At 39.5% G+C, this 15,416-nt stretch overlaps 1 protein-coding gene across 1 annotated transcript; it reads left to right on the plus strand.

Moving 5' to 3' along the window:
* Nucleotides 1-5,778: 5,778 nt before the first annotated feature.
* On the plus strand, nt 5,779-14,621 carry LOC112649711 (protein FAM183A-like). The gene is given in 4 exon segments (XM_049115946.1): nt 5,779-5,788; nt 10,740-11,171; nt 11,174-11,250; nt 13,352-14,621. Coding segments are annotated over 4 exon segments (630 nt in total). The 3' UTR covers nt 13,463-14,621.
* The last annotated feature ends 795 nt before the right edge of the window (nt 14,622-15,416 follow it).

A 15,416-nucleotide genomic window follows, 5' to 3' on the forward strand; every position in this document is an offset into this window, starting at 1 on the left:
CAATATAAGTAAACTAGAGATGTAACAGGTAACAAATAGCTTTATACTCTTTGTATCATTTTAGAAAAAGGTCACATTAACCTATTCTAATCTCTTTGGCATTTTATAAGTAGTAATCTCAATAATGTATGACCTTATGTATCTGTAGAAGCTGTAGTACTATTTGTTCTGTGGCAAATACAGTGAGATTTAACATACTTTTTTTCTCAGTATTTTCTTACAATATTAAAAAATGAGCTACTCATTACAATTTTAAAAGGAGCTGATTTTTGAAAACAGCCATTTACTTTTATCCATCCCATAAAATTCAACATCTTTTTTCATTAAACGTTTTTATGAGTCCATAACGAGGACTGAATTGGACTGTTTCATTTCCTTTATTTCCTGTATTTACCCTTTGACAGATGTGTTAATGAGCAACAAATTGGGACTAAAGACAAGCCTCAGGAGGGAGAAAGCAGGCTTGGAAAATGTATCAACAAAGTAATTTGTCCCTAAATAAGAGATGCTGTTTATTTCAACATCAAATCAAGAAGTTTGTGCTCTACCTAGAATTTAATATACACAGGATTAGGTGGCCAGATTCACATTTCTTAGAATTTTTGAGGGGCTGGTCATCACTATTATTATCTCTCAAGAGAAACAGGTTCTATCATGGCATAAATAGTGCTATTGTTTTACCCAGGGAGTTTTTAAGTAGAGGGCTGATCACAATATTTTCTACTAATGTATTGAAAAAAGTCTCAGAGGCTTGGGCTAGTCTCTTTTTGTTGTATTAGAGTTCCATAGTCAATATGGAATTGTTTAACAATTGAGACTGGGACATCTCTAGGGAAATAGACATGAAGTCAGATTTAGTGCTCTTTTCTTTCATTTCTGTATTCTCTCCACCATTTTACACATTGTGTGAAACCTTCTTCTCTTCCTCTAGGAATTTATAGTCTTTGTGTTTTAATTTTAATTCTCCCCTTATTATCAAATTCTGTCTTCCCCAGCACCATCTTCTATCCATCATAAAACTATTAAGATATTTTAAGTTTTCCAGTGTCTGGTTGTAATTTTTAAAACATCCAAGTTCATTAAAATACTTAGTCATAAATGTGCATGTTACAAAATTTTTGGACTGATGCTACTATGTACTGAATTGTGTTCCTTTTCCCCAGAATATAGATGTTGAAGTCTAATCACCAATAACTCACAATGTGATTATATTTGGAAAGAGAGTCTTGACCTCACGTTATTAGGATGGGCCCTACTCTAATCTAACTAGAGTCCTGTAAGAAGAGGAAGACCATGAAAGACACAGGGAGAAGACAGCCATTTATAAGCTAAGGACAGAGGCTTGGAGGAGATCCTTACCTCATCGAAGATCATCAGCCTTACTGACACTTTGATCTTAGACTTCCAGCCTCCAGTTCTGTTGCTTAAGGCTGTGTACTCTGTGGTGCATTGTTGGGTCAGCTCAAGCTAACAAGTGCTTATTTCAATATTCTTAAGAAACACATTGCAAAGTTCACTGCCCAATAGGTATGTCAGTACAACTAATTCTTCCAGTGAGCCAGGCATTGCAGTCTCCTTTTGTAGGTAAAATACTAGGAAATAGAATTCAATATATACTTATTTATGTACTATGTATGTATGTACATACGTCTACAATGTATAAAACTAAGACTATGGAGGATACAAAGTTCCTGATCCCAAACAAACCAGAATGAGGAAGACAAACATAAAAATCATTTATTCCTAAAGATGTACAATTTTAGAATAACATTGATGCTAACAGATTTATTGCCAGACAGATCAAACTATTTTAGAAGTGCAGTTGGGGTAAAAGGATTGGGGGAAAGCTTAATTCCAACTGGATATAGTGTGATATGCTTTCTAAAAGGTCACCTTAATTTAGCCTTATAAGTCATTTTCCACTTCTCGAGCTGAGTGGAAGGGCCAGACAGATACAAAGAACGGCCTGTGATAAATGGCCAATGTCAATGTCGGGTTAAACAGGGCATGTTTAACAAAATAGCAATCATCTTATGGGGAAAAATGGAAAAGGAATGAAAATAAAAATCCACCTAGGATAATTAATAAAATTAAACTTTTTAGAAATAAGGTAGAATATTAAAAAATAACAATGAAGAGATGCTTTATGAAAAGCACATAAAATCCAGTAAAAATAAATCATACTTGCTTCAACAATGCAGTTTCAAAGCAAGTTTTGTGTACAAGTTGGAAGTTTCCCATATAGACATTCTGATTCTTCTATCTGATGAGGCAAGAACATTTATAGTAAATTAGCATGTTTACGTAACGGTACTTTTGTTTGTAGGAAAGTTCTTTATCATTATTATCATTTGATATATGCTCTCACTGAAGCTTCAACAACTTTAATAGTCTTTGAATTATATTCATTCCAAATTTCACATAACAGGGATATACTTAGTTTCGGTTTATATTTTTGTTGTCTCAATTTCCCTTTATATCTCCTGAGGTCTTGATACAGAAGAAACACTTTCAGTTAAGACATGGCAATAACCAAGTCTAGTTTGGTCACCTTCCCCAAACGTCATAGTAAGTGATTTCAAGTCTGAATAATGGGTTTTAACTGACAATCAGTAAATCTTCAAGTATTTATATTTATCATTTCTTAACCAAATCTTTAAAAATGTGGCAAAATATCAATGTCATGGGGTGGGGGTGGGGGGGAGGCTAAGTGGTCCTGGAATGGAGAAAGAATAAGGGATGCTATTGGAACAAGTGACCAGATATGAATATAAAGGAAGGTTTTGTTAAATGAAAGGCATCAAATATTAAACTTCCTGAATTTGATAATTGCATTGGGTTACATATTCACTTCTGTGTAAAAAGAGGATATATGCAATGCACACTCAAACACAAAGAGGAATGCAATTTCTTTAAGTTTAGAATTATTTCAAAAGTGGGAGCATAATTATAATACCACAGTCTCCTCAACTAGGTAAAGTAGATCCCTTCTCTCTTTTGTGATTTGTTTTCTTAATCTTACATATTTTGATAATTTTAAACCTATTGACTAACAGTTTTAAAAACAAAAGCAAATAAGGAAAAGGAAAGCTTGATACTTCTTAGTCACTGTTACAAAAAAGTAAAACTTTTACAATTTCCATTTTTGGGTGGTTAAGTTCTATGTTGTTTTGGAAAAAGTTATTTGAATCATGTACCTTGTTGTTTTTGAAAAGCAAAACAACAAAACAAAAACAATTATCCTGGCCTCTTAAGAGGTTATTTTGCATTTTTAATTTTTATTTTTTTAAAGAATTTTTATTTAATTTTTATTTTTTTATTTTTTATTTATTCATGAGAGACAGAGACATAGGCAGAGGGAGAAGCAGACTCCCTGCAGGGATCCCGATGCAGGACTCGATCCCAGGACCCTGGGATCATGACCCAAGCCAAAGGCAGATGCTCAACCACTGAGCCACCCAGGCACCCCTGAGCCACCCAGGTGCCCCAAATTTTAAATTTTTAATCTTAAGGTATTTGGCATGAGCAAGTATTGGGAGGTCAGAAAATCTTTGAGTTGTCTTGTATTCAGTATTTAAACTGAAAATGGGCGGCCATTGTAAAACTTTGTTCTAAAGATGACGGTTCTAAAAAATAAATAAATAAATAAATAAAGATAACGGTTTTATGAGCAGGTGCATTGGAGCTGGGGCTCTGAGGAAGAAAAATTTAAAAAGGTCAATCCTGAGAAGTCTGACATTTTTAGCCTATCTGTAATATAGACCTCTTTCACCTCTGTTTAAAAAAAGAAAAAAAAATTAAAAAGAGCCAGACTTCCTAACTTAATGAATCAGATACATGTTTTTTTTTTTCATTATGGAATTATTTCGTGAAGAATAAATGAGAATAAATGGAATGACTTATTTCCTACTTCATTCAAGAAATGGTATAAAGCTCAAGTGGTTTATATGATTGGAAATAGAAAAACCTTACTTAATTTAATTAGAGTCACTCCAAACTTTCTCATTTTCTTTTAACACAAGTATTTGTCTTACTCAAGTGCTTAATAGAAATATAAATGTCAATAAGGAAATGAAACCATAGCCAAATAGATAATGGAGAACTAAATCTCCAGGCTAGAAAATGAGCTGCGGGCCAAAAAGTACATAGAAGTAATGGCTTTGGGACACTTTGATTGTTTCAGAAATGGAAGTTCAAAACTTCAGATCTACTTATAGCATGACAACATGGGTATATCTGTAACCACCTCCTCAGTGAAGTGGTAAAAGTTATATTTTTAACAAAATTATTTAAAGCCTTTGGAAATACTTCTAAAAATTACAGCAAATGAACATCTATTGAAGAGACTTTGTGAAAATTCAGTAATAATTGAGTATCTGTGTAATTTAAACCAAGAGAACTCTCTCCCTCCACCTCCAAGCTCAGCAAGATGAATACTCCAGACTAGTGTATCCAGGAACACAAGGCTCCCTATCTTGCCAGCTCCTGGCCAGAGGGCTTTATTTCTGGGAAGAGCTAGACATCAGCATTTCTCAACCTGCCCTGTGTTTCCTATTGCTGTGGCTAAATTCTAGGTGAGCACGGTTGAGAGATGGGATTTTTTCCTCCTGCCCAACCTCCCCTCATGGAATACTCTACCTTACTCATGGCACCATGGGAATATTGGGTTCCTAAGCACCCTGCACTGGCTTATAAAGCAGTAGTGGAGGAAAGGCAAGTCAGAAAGAACTTAGGCTTTTGTCCACCTCTTAATTGAACGTTTAATATTTAAAGAGGGGGTGTCCAAAATAAATAAATAAAGAGGGGGTGTCACTCCAAGAAAGTGTGCCTTTGTGGCCCAATTCCAGAGTCCCAGCCTTGGATCTGAGATTTTGCCTGGGTGAGAAATAGGACAAAAAACAAGGTAGCTCCTAATCTATTTCCAAAAGATCTAATTTTAACAGGACCTGGAGATGTTGAAGCCTAAAGGACTCTCACCAAACATTGGAAGCTGTGGTGAAAAGCAATAGGGAGGAGTCTAGTAATATTAATAGGTATAATATATATGCAACAAAAATATTATGAAAGGAGGATAAAGTAGAGAAATAATCTTATGTATCTCTTTATCTCACTGAAAATTTTTCTTTTTTTAAAGATTTTATTTCATATGTTCATGAGAGACACAAGAGAGAGGCAGAGACATAGGCAGAGGGAGAAGCTAGCTCCCTAGGGGAAGCCTGATGCAGGACTCAATCCCAGGACCCAGGGATAATGATATGAGCCAAAGGCAGACCCTCAACCACTGAGCCAGCCCTTATCTCAGTGAAAATTAAGGTAATATAAGTAGGATGCTAATTGTGGTCAGTGAAGATATATATAGTAAACCTTGGAGCAACCACTAAATAATGACTCCATGAAATGTTGAAAAAAAAAAAAAAGGTAAGAAGTCATGGGAAAATATTCACTTAATACAAAAGGAAGCAGTAAAGAAGGCATAGCGGAATAGAAACAAAATGAGACACATAGAAATCATGTTTCCATAGACATAAATCCAACAGTATCAGTATCATGAAATATAAATGAATTAAAATTCAATCAAAAGGCAAATATTTTAACATGAAATTTAAAAATCCACTGTATGCTGTCTACAACATTTAGGTTTTAAAATATAAATAAATTCCAAGTAAAAAGATGGATGAAGGTATATTATGCAAATAGCACACACAAGAAATGTGAAGTGGCTATATAAATACCAGACAAACATGTGAAAACCATTTGTTACTACAAATTTGGAGGGTAATGATACAAGGTAAGTAGGGTAAAGCCATCAAAAAAGAATGAGCAATTATAAATATATGCACCTTATAACAGAGTGCCAATTTACATGAAGAAAACTGACAAAAATAGAGATATCAATTCAGAAATAATGGTTGCCTACTTCAAAGCTCAATTTTTAACACTTTATAGACTTGATAGTCATCTACAAAATACTCCAATGAAAAACAAACTGCACATTCTTCTCAAGTGCATATAGAATATTCTCCAGAATTGACCATATCTCCATCCATAAAACAAAATTCAATTAATTTAAAAGTATAGAAATACAAAGTCTGTCCTTTGTTCACAATGGAATGAAATTAGAAACCACTAAGCAAAAGATTTGGGAAACTCACAACTGTGGATATTAAACAACACACTGTTAGAAATGTTATTTAAATAACTAATGAGAAACAAATCAAAAGGGAAATCAGAAATACTTTGAGATTAATGAAAATGAAGGCAGAAATATAAATTCAAAATGGATGAAAGATCAAATATGAGAGAGAAAACCATCAAAATCCCAGAGAACACAGGCAGAAACCTCTTTGACCTCAGCCGTATTAACTTCTTACTTGACATGTCAACAGAGGCAATGGAAACTGCAAAAATGAACCACTGGGACTTCATCACGGTAAAAGATTCTGTACAGTGAAGGAAACAATCAACAAAACTAAAAGGCAGCCTACAGATTGGGAGAAGATATTGCTAAACAACATATCTGATGAAGGGTTAGTATCCAAAATCTACAAAGAACTTATCAAACTCAACACCCAAAAAACATAATCCAGTTAAGAAATGGGCAGAAGACATGAATAGACACTTTTCCAAAGAAGACCTACAAATGGCCAAAAGACAGATGAAAAGAGGGAAATACAAATCAAAACCATGAGATACCATCCCATAACTATCAAAATAGCTAAAATTAACAAGCCAGTAAACAGATGTTGGTGAGGATGTGGAGAAAGGGGAGCCCTCTTACATTGTTGCTAGGAATGCAAACTGGTGCAGCCACTCTGGAACAGTATGGAAGTTCCTCAAAAAGTCAAAAAATAAATCTACCCCACAATCCATGAATCACACTACTAAATATTTACCCTAAGGATACAAACATAGTGATTTGAAGGGGCACATGCACCCCAATGTTTATAGCAGCATTATCAATGACAGCCAAACTATGGAAGGAGCCCAAATGTCCATAAACAGATGAATAGATAAAGAATATATGGTATGTAAATGCATATATATATATATATATATATAATGGAATATTACTTAGCCATAAACAATAATGAGATCTTGCAATTTGCAATGACCTGGAGGGAGTTCGAGTATATTATGCAAAACGAAATAAGTCATTCAGAGAATGGCAAATACCCTACGATTTCACTCATTTGTGGAATTTAAGAAATAAGACTGATGAACATATAGGAGGGAGGAAAGGGGGGGGGGGGACAAGCCTTAAGAGACTCTTAATGATATAGAACAAACTGAGGGTTGACAGAGGGCGGTGGGTGGGAGATGGACTAGATGGGTGATGAGTATTGAGTAGGGCAGTTACTATGATAAACAGTGGGTGTTATATGTAAATGATGAACCATTGAACTCTACTCCTGAAACGATTATTAAATGGTATGTCAACCAACCAGAATTTAAATTTAAAAAAAAAATTAATGAAGAAAATGAAGGCAAAACATATTAAAATTTAATAGAATGTAATAAAACAAAACACAGGGAAATTCATAGTTGTACCTATATATATATTAAAAAAATTTTTTCTAGCATGCATATTGTTGCAAATGGCAAGATTTCCTTCTTTCTTACAGCTGATTAATATTCCATGGTATCTACATATACTACATAGTCTTTATCTACTCATCTGTCAGTGGACACAGGTTGCTTCCATACCTAGACTAATTTAAATAATGCTGCAAGAACATGGGGGTGTTTTTGAATTACTATTTTTATTTCTTTTGAATAAATACCAGAAGAGTAAATGCTGGAACAGATGGTAATTTTATTTGCATTTGAGGAACCTCCATACTGTTTTACATAGTGGCTACATCAATTTACATTCCCACCAACAGTGCACAAAGGTTCCCTTTCTCCACATCCTTGCCAGCATTTATTATTTCTTGTCTTTTTGATAATAGCCATAATGACAGGTGTGAGGTGATATTCCATTGTGGTTTTGATTTTTCATTTCCCTGATGATTAGTGATGTTTAACATCTTTTCATGTACCTGTTGGCCATCTGTTAGTTCTTCTTTGGAGAAATATCTATTCAGATCCTTTACCAATTTTTTTCTTTTGCTATGGAGTTGAAAAAAATTAATCTAAAATGTAACCTTCCATCTGAAGACACTGGGGAAAAAGAGCAGACTAAAACTAAATCAAGAATAAGGAAGAAAAAAAAAGAATAAGGAAGAAAATAATTAAGATGGGCACAAAGACTATAGAGAGAATAGAACATTAAAGAGACTGAAAGCTTTTTCTGGAAAAAAAAAAGTTGGCAAATTTAGCTAGACTGACCAAGAAAAAGTGAAGTATCAAATAACTAATCAGAAATGAATGAGGAAACGTTATTACTGACCATAGAGAAGTGAAAGATTAGGAGGGGACACTAAAAAATTGCATGCCAATAAATTGGAGAACTTACAAGAAATGCATTTTTTTTTTAAAAAAGACATCAACTGCTAAAACTAACTCACAAAGTAATAAGCAATCTAACTAGGCTTAAGACTGCTGAAGAGATTGAATAAGCAATCGTCACCATCATCATGTACCCACACAGAGAACCTGAGACCCAGAAGGCTTCAGTGCTATCATCTACCAGGCCCTTAAAAATTAATTTGTGAATTATTATTCATAAACTTTCCTAAACAACACAAGTAATACTTCCCAACTCAATATCCAAACCAGACAAAGACATCACAACAAACAAAAACTACAGGCCGATATTTTTTATGAATATGGATACGAATCCTTATTAAAACACTAACAAGATAAATCCAGCCACATAAAAATGACAATTGTATAAGTGGTATATACTCTAGTAATATAAAGTTGGTTTAACATCTGAAAAGTAAGTTAGTAATCCCAATGGACACAAGGGGAGAAAAAGCCTAAAGGAAAATGACTAACGAAAGACTACTGATGGCAAACAGTGACTTAACAACACATTTAGGATTTTAGAGCTCTGGAGGTCATGAATTCACAGTGACCAAGGGCCTAAATATCAAGCTTGGTTCCTCCCTCAACCTCTAGAGGAGCATTTGTTCCCTTGCCCTTTTCTGGTTCTAGAGACTTCCCCAAATTCTTTGTCTTGTGATCTCACACAGCTCCTTTTACTGCTTCTGTTATCCCATCGGTTTCTTCACCTCTGCTTCCATGGCCACATTGCCAATGCTATCTCCCTCAGTCCAAGATGACTGTTTCTTCTAATAGTACATGCTCCAGAACACTGCCTCCTATGTATGTCATGCGGAATCCTCCAGATGAGGACAAGAGGCTCCCTCAGCGACATTTTATGGATAATCCTGTCCCTATTCCTGGATTCTGCTGAGACAATGAAGATCAAGACTTACACTCACATTTTCCTAAAACAGCTCTCTTTGTGATTGAAACTGTCTTCCGCAGCACTAATAAACGCTTATCCAGCTACATACAACCTTGACTTTCTCTTTAAAACACACTTTTCTACGAGATAATCTTCTAATTGCAATATCTTTTACATCCTGGATGGCTGGGAGTTTCCCTCATCATCAAACCCCAGTTCTTTTGCTAAACATTTCATAGAGAGCAAAATGGAGTCTCTGTTATGTCAAGCAGGAGCCTGCGTCAAGCAGGGGCGTGTGCCCCAATGATAAGCAGTTAAGGTACAGCACCTAGGAGGTATCACCGGGACCGGTGTCAACTGACACCCCAGAACTGAAAGCAGAACCAGAGGAGGCCTGCAGGGGCCTAAGGCGGATTCAATCCCTTTAAAAAGGGGAGGATTTTGGCAGCAAGTGGTCAGACTCTTCAGACACATCTGAGGACCCCTCTGTGTCTGACCACTTAAAAAAGGCAACTGCCCCCAAAGGCTCTGCCCGACTCCTCTCCAAACAGAAACGAGATCCTTACTGTTTGAACCTAAGAAGCAGGAAGTGCCGAGAGCTGACCTGGATCAGACCGAGGCCTTATCTCAACTGTGTGCCCACAGACTGACTTTGCATTTGGATCCTTAACTTCCCACACCCTTCTGTGATCCTGTCTGTTGTGTGGTTTGTCTTCTGTCTTGCCCTATGTACTGTGTAAGAAGCCAAGTTTAATCACATGATGAGATGTCACTGAGTTTGGAATCCTGAACCTGCTTTATAATTGTGATTTAAGTTTGCTTTAGGATTAAATAAAGCTGACACTGTGGAAAGACAGAACTCGTGTGTGCACCTTCATAGCTGCTCAGGACACATTTCTTCCCTCAATTTTTCCTTTTAGTCTCACATTTTACTGCAAGCAGCAAGTCCTCTTCAGGCCACATGTCTTTATTTGGAAATCTCCTTTAATATCCACGTTTACTGCTTACAAGTTTTGATTTCCACATAACTGCAGGACACAGGTGAATGAAGCCTCCTATCATTAATCAGCAAGGATTCCCCTTTCCTCTGCTTTCAAGAATAGCAAGTTCTCCATTTCCTTCTGAGTTCTTACCAGTAGAATCTTTAACACCCATAGTCCTAATAGTCTGTTCAGAATGATCTAGGCCTTTTCTATCATGCTCTTCAAAAATCTCCCAGCCTCTGCCCATCGCTGAATATCAAAGCCATTGGAACCTTCCCACACGTTTGTTATAGCAGCACCCCCTCCAGGTACTAAAAGCTCTAACAGGTTCAACTAGAGAAAGACACCAGGTCCCTAACCTCCTGGGCCTGCTGCCCGCCCGGGGTCTCGGTCCGACCCAGGAACCAGCAGCAGGAGCCGACCCAGGAACCAGGCCGAATCTCGAGAAGCCGAGGGAAGGGGAGTCGCCGGGCTTAATCGGGTCTGGAAGGAGGGAGTGAGGTGGGCGGCTCCGAGGGCTCCAAGGGAGGCTGCAATCACCGACGCCGTTGCCTGGAGACGCCCCCGCCCGCGCCCCAGTGCAGGACGCAGGAGCCGCACCCGCCGAGCCCTGCCCTGGCGGGCCGCCCCGCAGGAGCCCCTGATGCCCACCGAGGTCCACCAGAACCACATCCTGCGGGACTTGTATCTCAAGGAGCTTCGAACCCACAAACTCTCCACAGAGTATCACGTGAATCCCCTCCGCCAGGCTCACACAATCACCAGAAAGCCCATGTCTTGGCATGAGAACCTGGAGGAACCTGCAGGCGCCAGGTTCCTGAATCTTACCCACCATGCGCTCAGGGGCCACGGAAGAAATACCCAGACACGCAAACAGAAAACCAAGAAATTGGATGGGCCTCCGAGCCCTTGGTGAGTGTCCATCCTTGCCTTGGGGAGGCCCAGAGGCAACAGAGGCTGTGGCTAAGAGAACGGTGTATGAGGCCAGACTGCCTGGCTTTGAACCCTGGCTACCACTTAATAGCTGCGTGACCTTGGGTAAGTCATTTCAGGTCTTTCGGGACTGCGTTTCCGCAGTGGAGCAAAAAATGGAGCTATTACAGCATGAGGTAGTATGTGTCAGGTGCCTAGAACAGTGCCTAACCCACGGCAAAACACACCTCCTTTGATTGGAGAGGCTCCGGGCCGGGAGGAGCCCGAAGAATGTAATCGTCAGCACTTACCTCCCGAGGTGACATAGGGCTTCTGGGGCTAAGACGGTTCCAAGAACTTCCTGCCACGTTTGTCTCTTAGGTTGCTCCGTCTTTCATCACACGGAAGGTTTCCGTTTTTTTTTTTTTTTTTTTTAATGATATTTATCTTCTTCTTAAAGATTTTATTTATTTATTTATTTATTCATAGAGACAGACAGAGAGAGAGAGGCAGAGGCACAGGCAGAGGGAGAAGCAGGCTCCATGCAGGGAGCCTGACGTGGGACTCGACCCAGGGTCTCCAGGATCACGCCCTGGGCTGCAGGCGGAGCTAAACCGCTGGGCCACCGGGGCTGCCCGGTTTCCGTTTTTAAGTAGTCAGATGTGCCAGTCTTTTCCATCCCGGTGTCTGGGCTTTGTGCCTTGCTTGGGAAAACCTGCAATATCCAGAGTAGCAAAACGACTAGCTTTCCTTTTAGACCTTTCCTCAAGTTGTGGTGCCTTTTTAACACGTGGCTTTTAGGCCATCTGTGTGTTTTGCCCCTGAGGTGAAGCTGGAGACGCTGATCCTCAGCTGGATCAGAACTTCCTTCCTTCCTTCCCTCCAAGGCACCAAGGTCTCATGCCCCCTGTCTCCTCGCACTTACTGCCCCTGCAGCCTCCTCCTGCTAGCCTCTACTCCTTGGGGAAGTCCTGCTCATCCTTCAGGAACAGCCAGGAGTCCCCTCTTTATAAGGTCCTGTTAAGGACCCCATGCACCCCATGCTCTCCACCGGGCAGATTTGGGCACCTTGCCCGTGTTCTTCTGGAGCATTGCGTGCCTCCTGCTCCCCAGCATTCAACCCAATTCCATTATCAATGTAACAGATGGCTCTGGAGCCAGACAGCTTGAGTTCAGATCCCAGCTCCTGCACTTTAGAGCTGTGGGACCTGAGGAGGAATGGAAAGGAGAGCTCGTAGCCCGACCACGGACTAGTCACGGGCTTGTCCTGGCCCCTTGGTTTGATCCCAGTTGTCTCCCTCTGCTGAGGGTGAACCCTTCCCAAGAAAGGCCCACATCCTAAGCTCTTGCATTTCTACCTTTCTACCGTGTGGCCCGGCCTTCTCACCCGCTTCTGCAGCTCTCCTCTAGGGCATGTGGCTCTGCCACAGGGCTGCTGCAGGGGATTTGGGGTAAATAGCTCAGTTCTAATGAAGGGAGGGAAGGGCTTGAAGGGGAGGGAGAGAAAGGAAGGGTGGAGGAAAAAGGGAGGGAAGGAAGGGAGGAGGGAGGGAAGGAGGGATGGAGAGAGGGAGGAAGGAAGGGCTTAGGAAAAAGCTGCTCATTTACTCCAGCTTCTCTTTGCCTGTGGGGCATCACCCCGGGGAGAGCAGACTGGGAGACCACAGGGTCCAGCGGGGAAGCCCGCCCTCCACAGGGTTGCTGAGCCTGAGAGCGCTCCATCAGCCCGAATGTAACTTAGGGCTCCCTGTCCCCACCCCAGAGCTGACCTCGCCCCGGACAGGCAGACAACCCCAGTCCCAATGTGGGGACACTGGAGAGGCCACTCTCAAATACCTCCAACTTCTGCCCTCCTGGTAAATTTGAGGAAAATGTATCCTTTCAGTTAACTGTCTAAGGTAATCTTACAACTTCTCTAAGTTGTACGTGTCAGCGGTCGCTGTTGCTTCTCCGTGTAACCACGTCAACGATGTCCATTCTTTCATCCAAGGAACGTGTGCTGAGCCCCTGGGGTGTGCTGGCCCAGGCCCCACAGACTTCGAACCCAGGTCACCCTCCCTCCTCAGGGGCTTCCTTCTGATGCCCACGATCTCCTCTCTAGGCCAGCCGGGAACGTGATGACCGCAGGCTGAACCATGTCAGGGTGCACAGCGATATCCCGCTCTACAAGGCTAAAGTGTGCAGCTTGGGAGAAGATGATCGCCACACGTAGTATTCGGCGCATGTGTGCTGCGTGGATAAATAAAGATGACCTCCAAGCATCAAAAAAAAAAAAAAAAAAAAAACCAAAACAAAAAACAAACCACACACACACAAAAAAAAAAAAGAAAGAAAGACACCAATGCTGATTTATATTAAAATATTTACTTTGAAGATTTGGCAGCCACGATTGTGGGGCTGTTAAGGCAAGTCTGAAATTCATAGGGCACACTGCCACTAAGGGCAGGATGGAAATCTCAGACATGATCTAGGCTATCAGCTTAATCTGTCTGGGTGGCTGTAACAATACACCACAGCACAGGTAACACATAAACAACAGAAATTTCTCACTGTTTTGGAGGCTCAGGGTCTGAAAGCAGGGTGCCAACATCCATTGTCAGGTGAGTCACAGAGTTCCTGATACTTCCTCACAGCAAGGATCTATCTAGTCCCACTAATGAAGACTCCGCCCCATGACCTAATCACCTTCCAAAGGCGCCACCTTTTAATAACATCATCTTGGAGGTTAGCTTTCAACATGAATTTTGGGGGAACAAATACAGATGATGGCAGCGACCGCCTCCCAGTTATTCAACCAAACACTTTCTTAGGTATTGTCATAAAGGTGTTTTATAGCCGTCGCTAAAGTACTCAGCTGACTTAAATAAAGAAGATTATCCTAAGTACATGAGGATGGTCATTCAATCCGCTGAAAGGCTTTAAGAACTGAGCTGAGGCTTCCCTGAAAAAAGAAGCAACTGCCAGTAGAATGCAGTTGGTGTTCACATCTGAAAGATCTAGCCTGTCCGTCTGGCAGCCTGCCCTATGGATTTCAGACTTACCTAGTCAGCTCTCACAGTCAAATAAGTCCATTCCGTGCAGTAACTTTTTAAATATATAACCGCTATTGGCTCTGTTTCTCTCATTGGACCCTGACTGATTCCCCTGGATTTAGAATATATTTGTTCTTACAATGTAGCAAAGATCAGTTTAAATAGATGATATCTGTTTCCAATAATCAGAATCTTGTCTGAATTTGATTTAGAATACTTCAGTTTCAAAGATATTAAATAAATATCTACTTGTAACACTTGCCAAATCACACCTAATATTAAATTTAAAGTGGCATACCCAGCCTCTGAATCATTGTTTTATCATGAAAAGTAATCATTAAAAACCTTATAAATGTCTCTGAATATTAGCAAAGTGTCTATATTTATGTCTCAAATGGATTTATTTTATTTAAATTGATATAATTGGTCACATACAGAAAAAAAATCAATGCTATTTTTCAGCAGAAGTGATCTAGAGGCCCTTTAAAATGATCTTATAAAGATCACCTTAGATTGATTATTTTCAAGTGAGGAACCATTTAGATTTAATTTGATTTCATGGTCTTAATGAAGAAAACTAAATGACCTTTTCCAACTATTAACATTTTTCCCTGCCTGAGGCAGAAAAGGCTTCTCCATGGGCCACGACTAAAACAAAGCAGCAAAAGTCATTTCCTTATTTTTCTTAAAGAAGAAATTTTATTTTATTTGTAATGAACCAAATTTAGAGGAGAGCCATTAAGCCTCCAAATATAAGCAATTATACTATAATTCTGTTTTTCAGGCTCTTTTTTTTTTTTTATATAAGCAGTTAGGTTAGGAATATACCTTGACAAAATTTGAAAAACAGCAGTAATGAGAAATTATGCTTAGCAAAAACATAAGCTATTCTGGACTGAGGTTGATTGTTTGAGAATTCTGATGATGCAAAAAGAATTTTACTGAGCAAAGGTATATAAAACTTAATTCTATATAACCAGTACATGATTTTAGGTAGAAAAATAAAAAGCAGAAGTCTGCTTCCAGCCATGACACAGTAACTGATACTAGACTTACTTTTCCAGGAAAAAACAACAACAAAATATTTGAGGCATCTGCTGTTAGTCAATGAACAACAGGCAGCATTAGGACTAT

Source organism: Canis lupus, chromosome 11 (assembly GCF_003254725.2).
Source record: "Canis lupus dingo isolate Sandy chromosome 11, ASM325472v2, whole genome shotgun sequence".
NCBI lineage: Eukaryota > Metazoa > Chordata > Mammalia > Carnivora > Canidae > Canis > Canis lupus.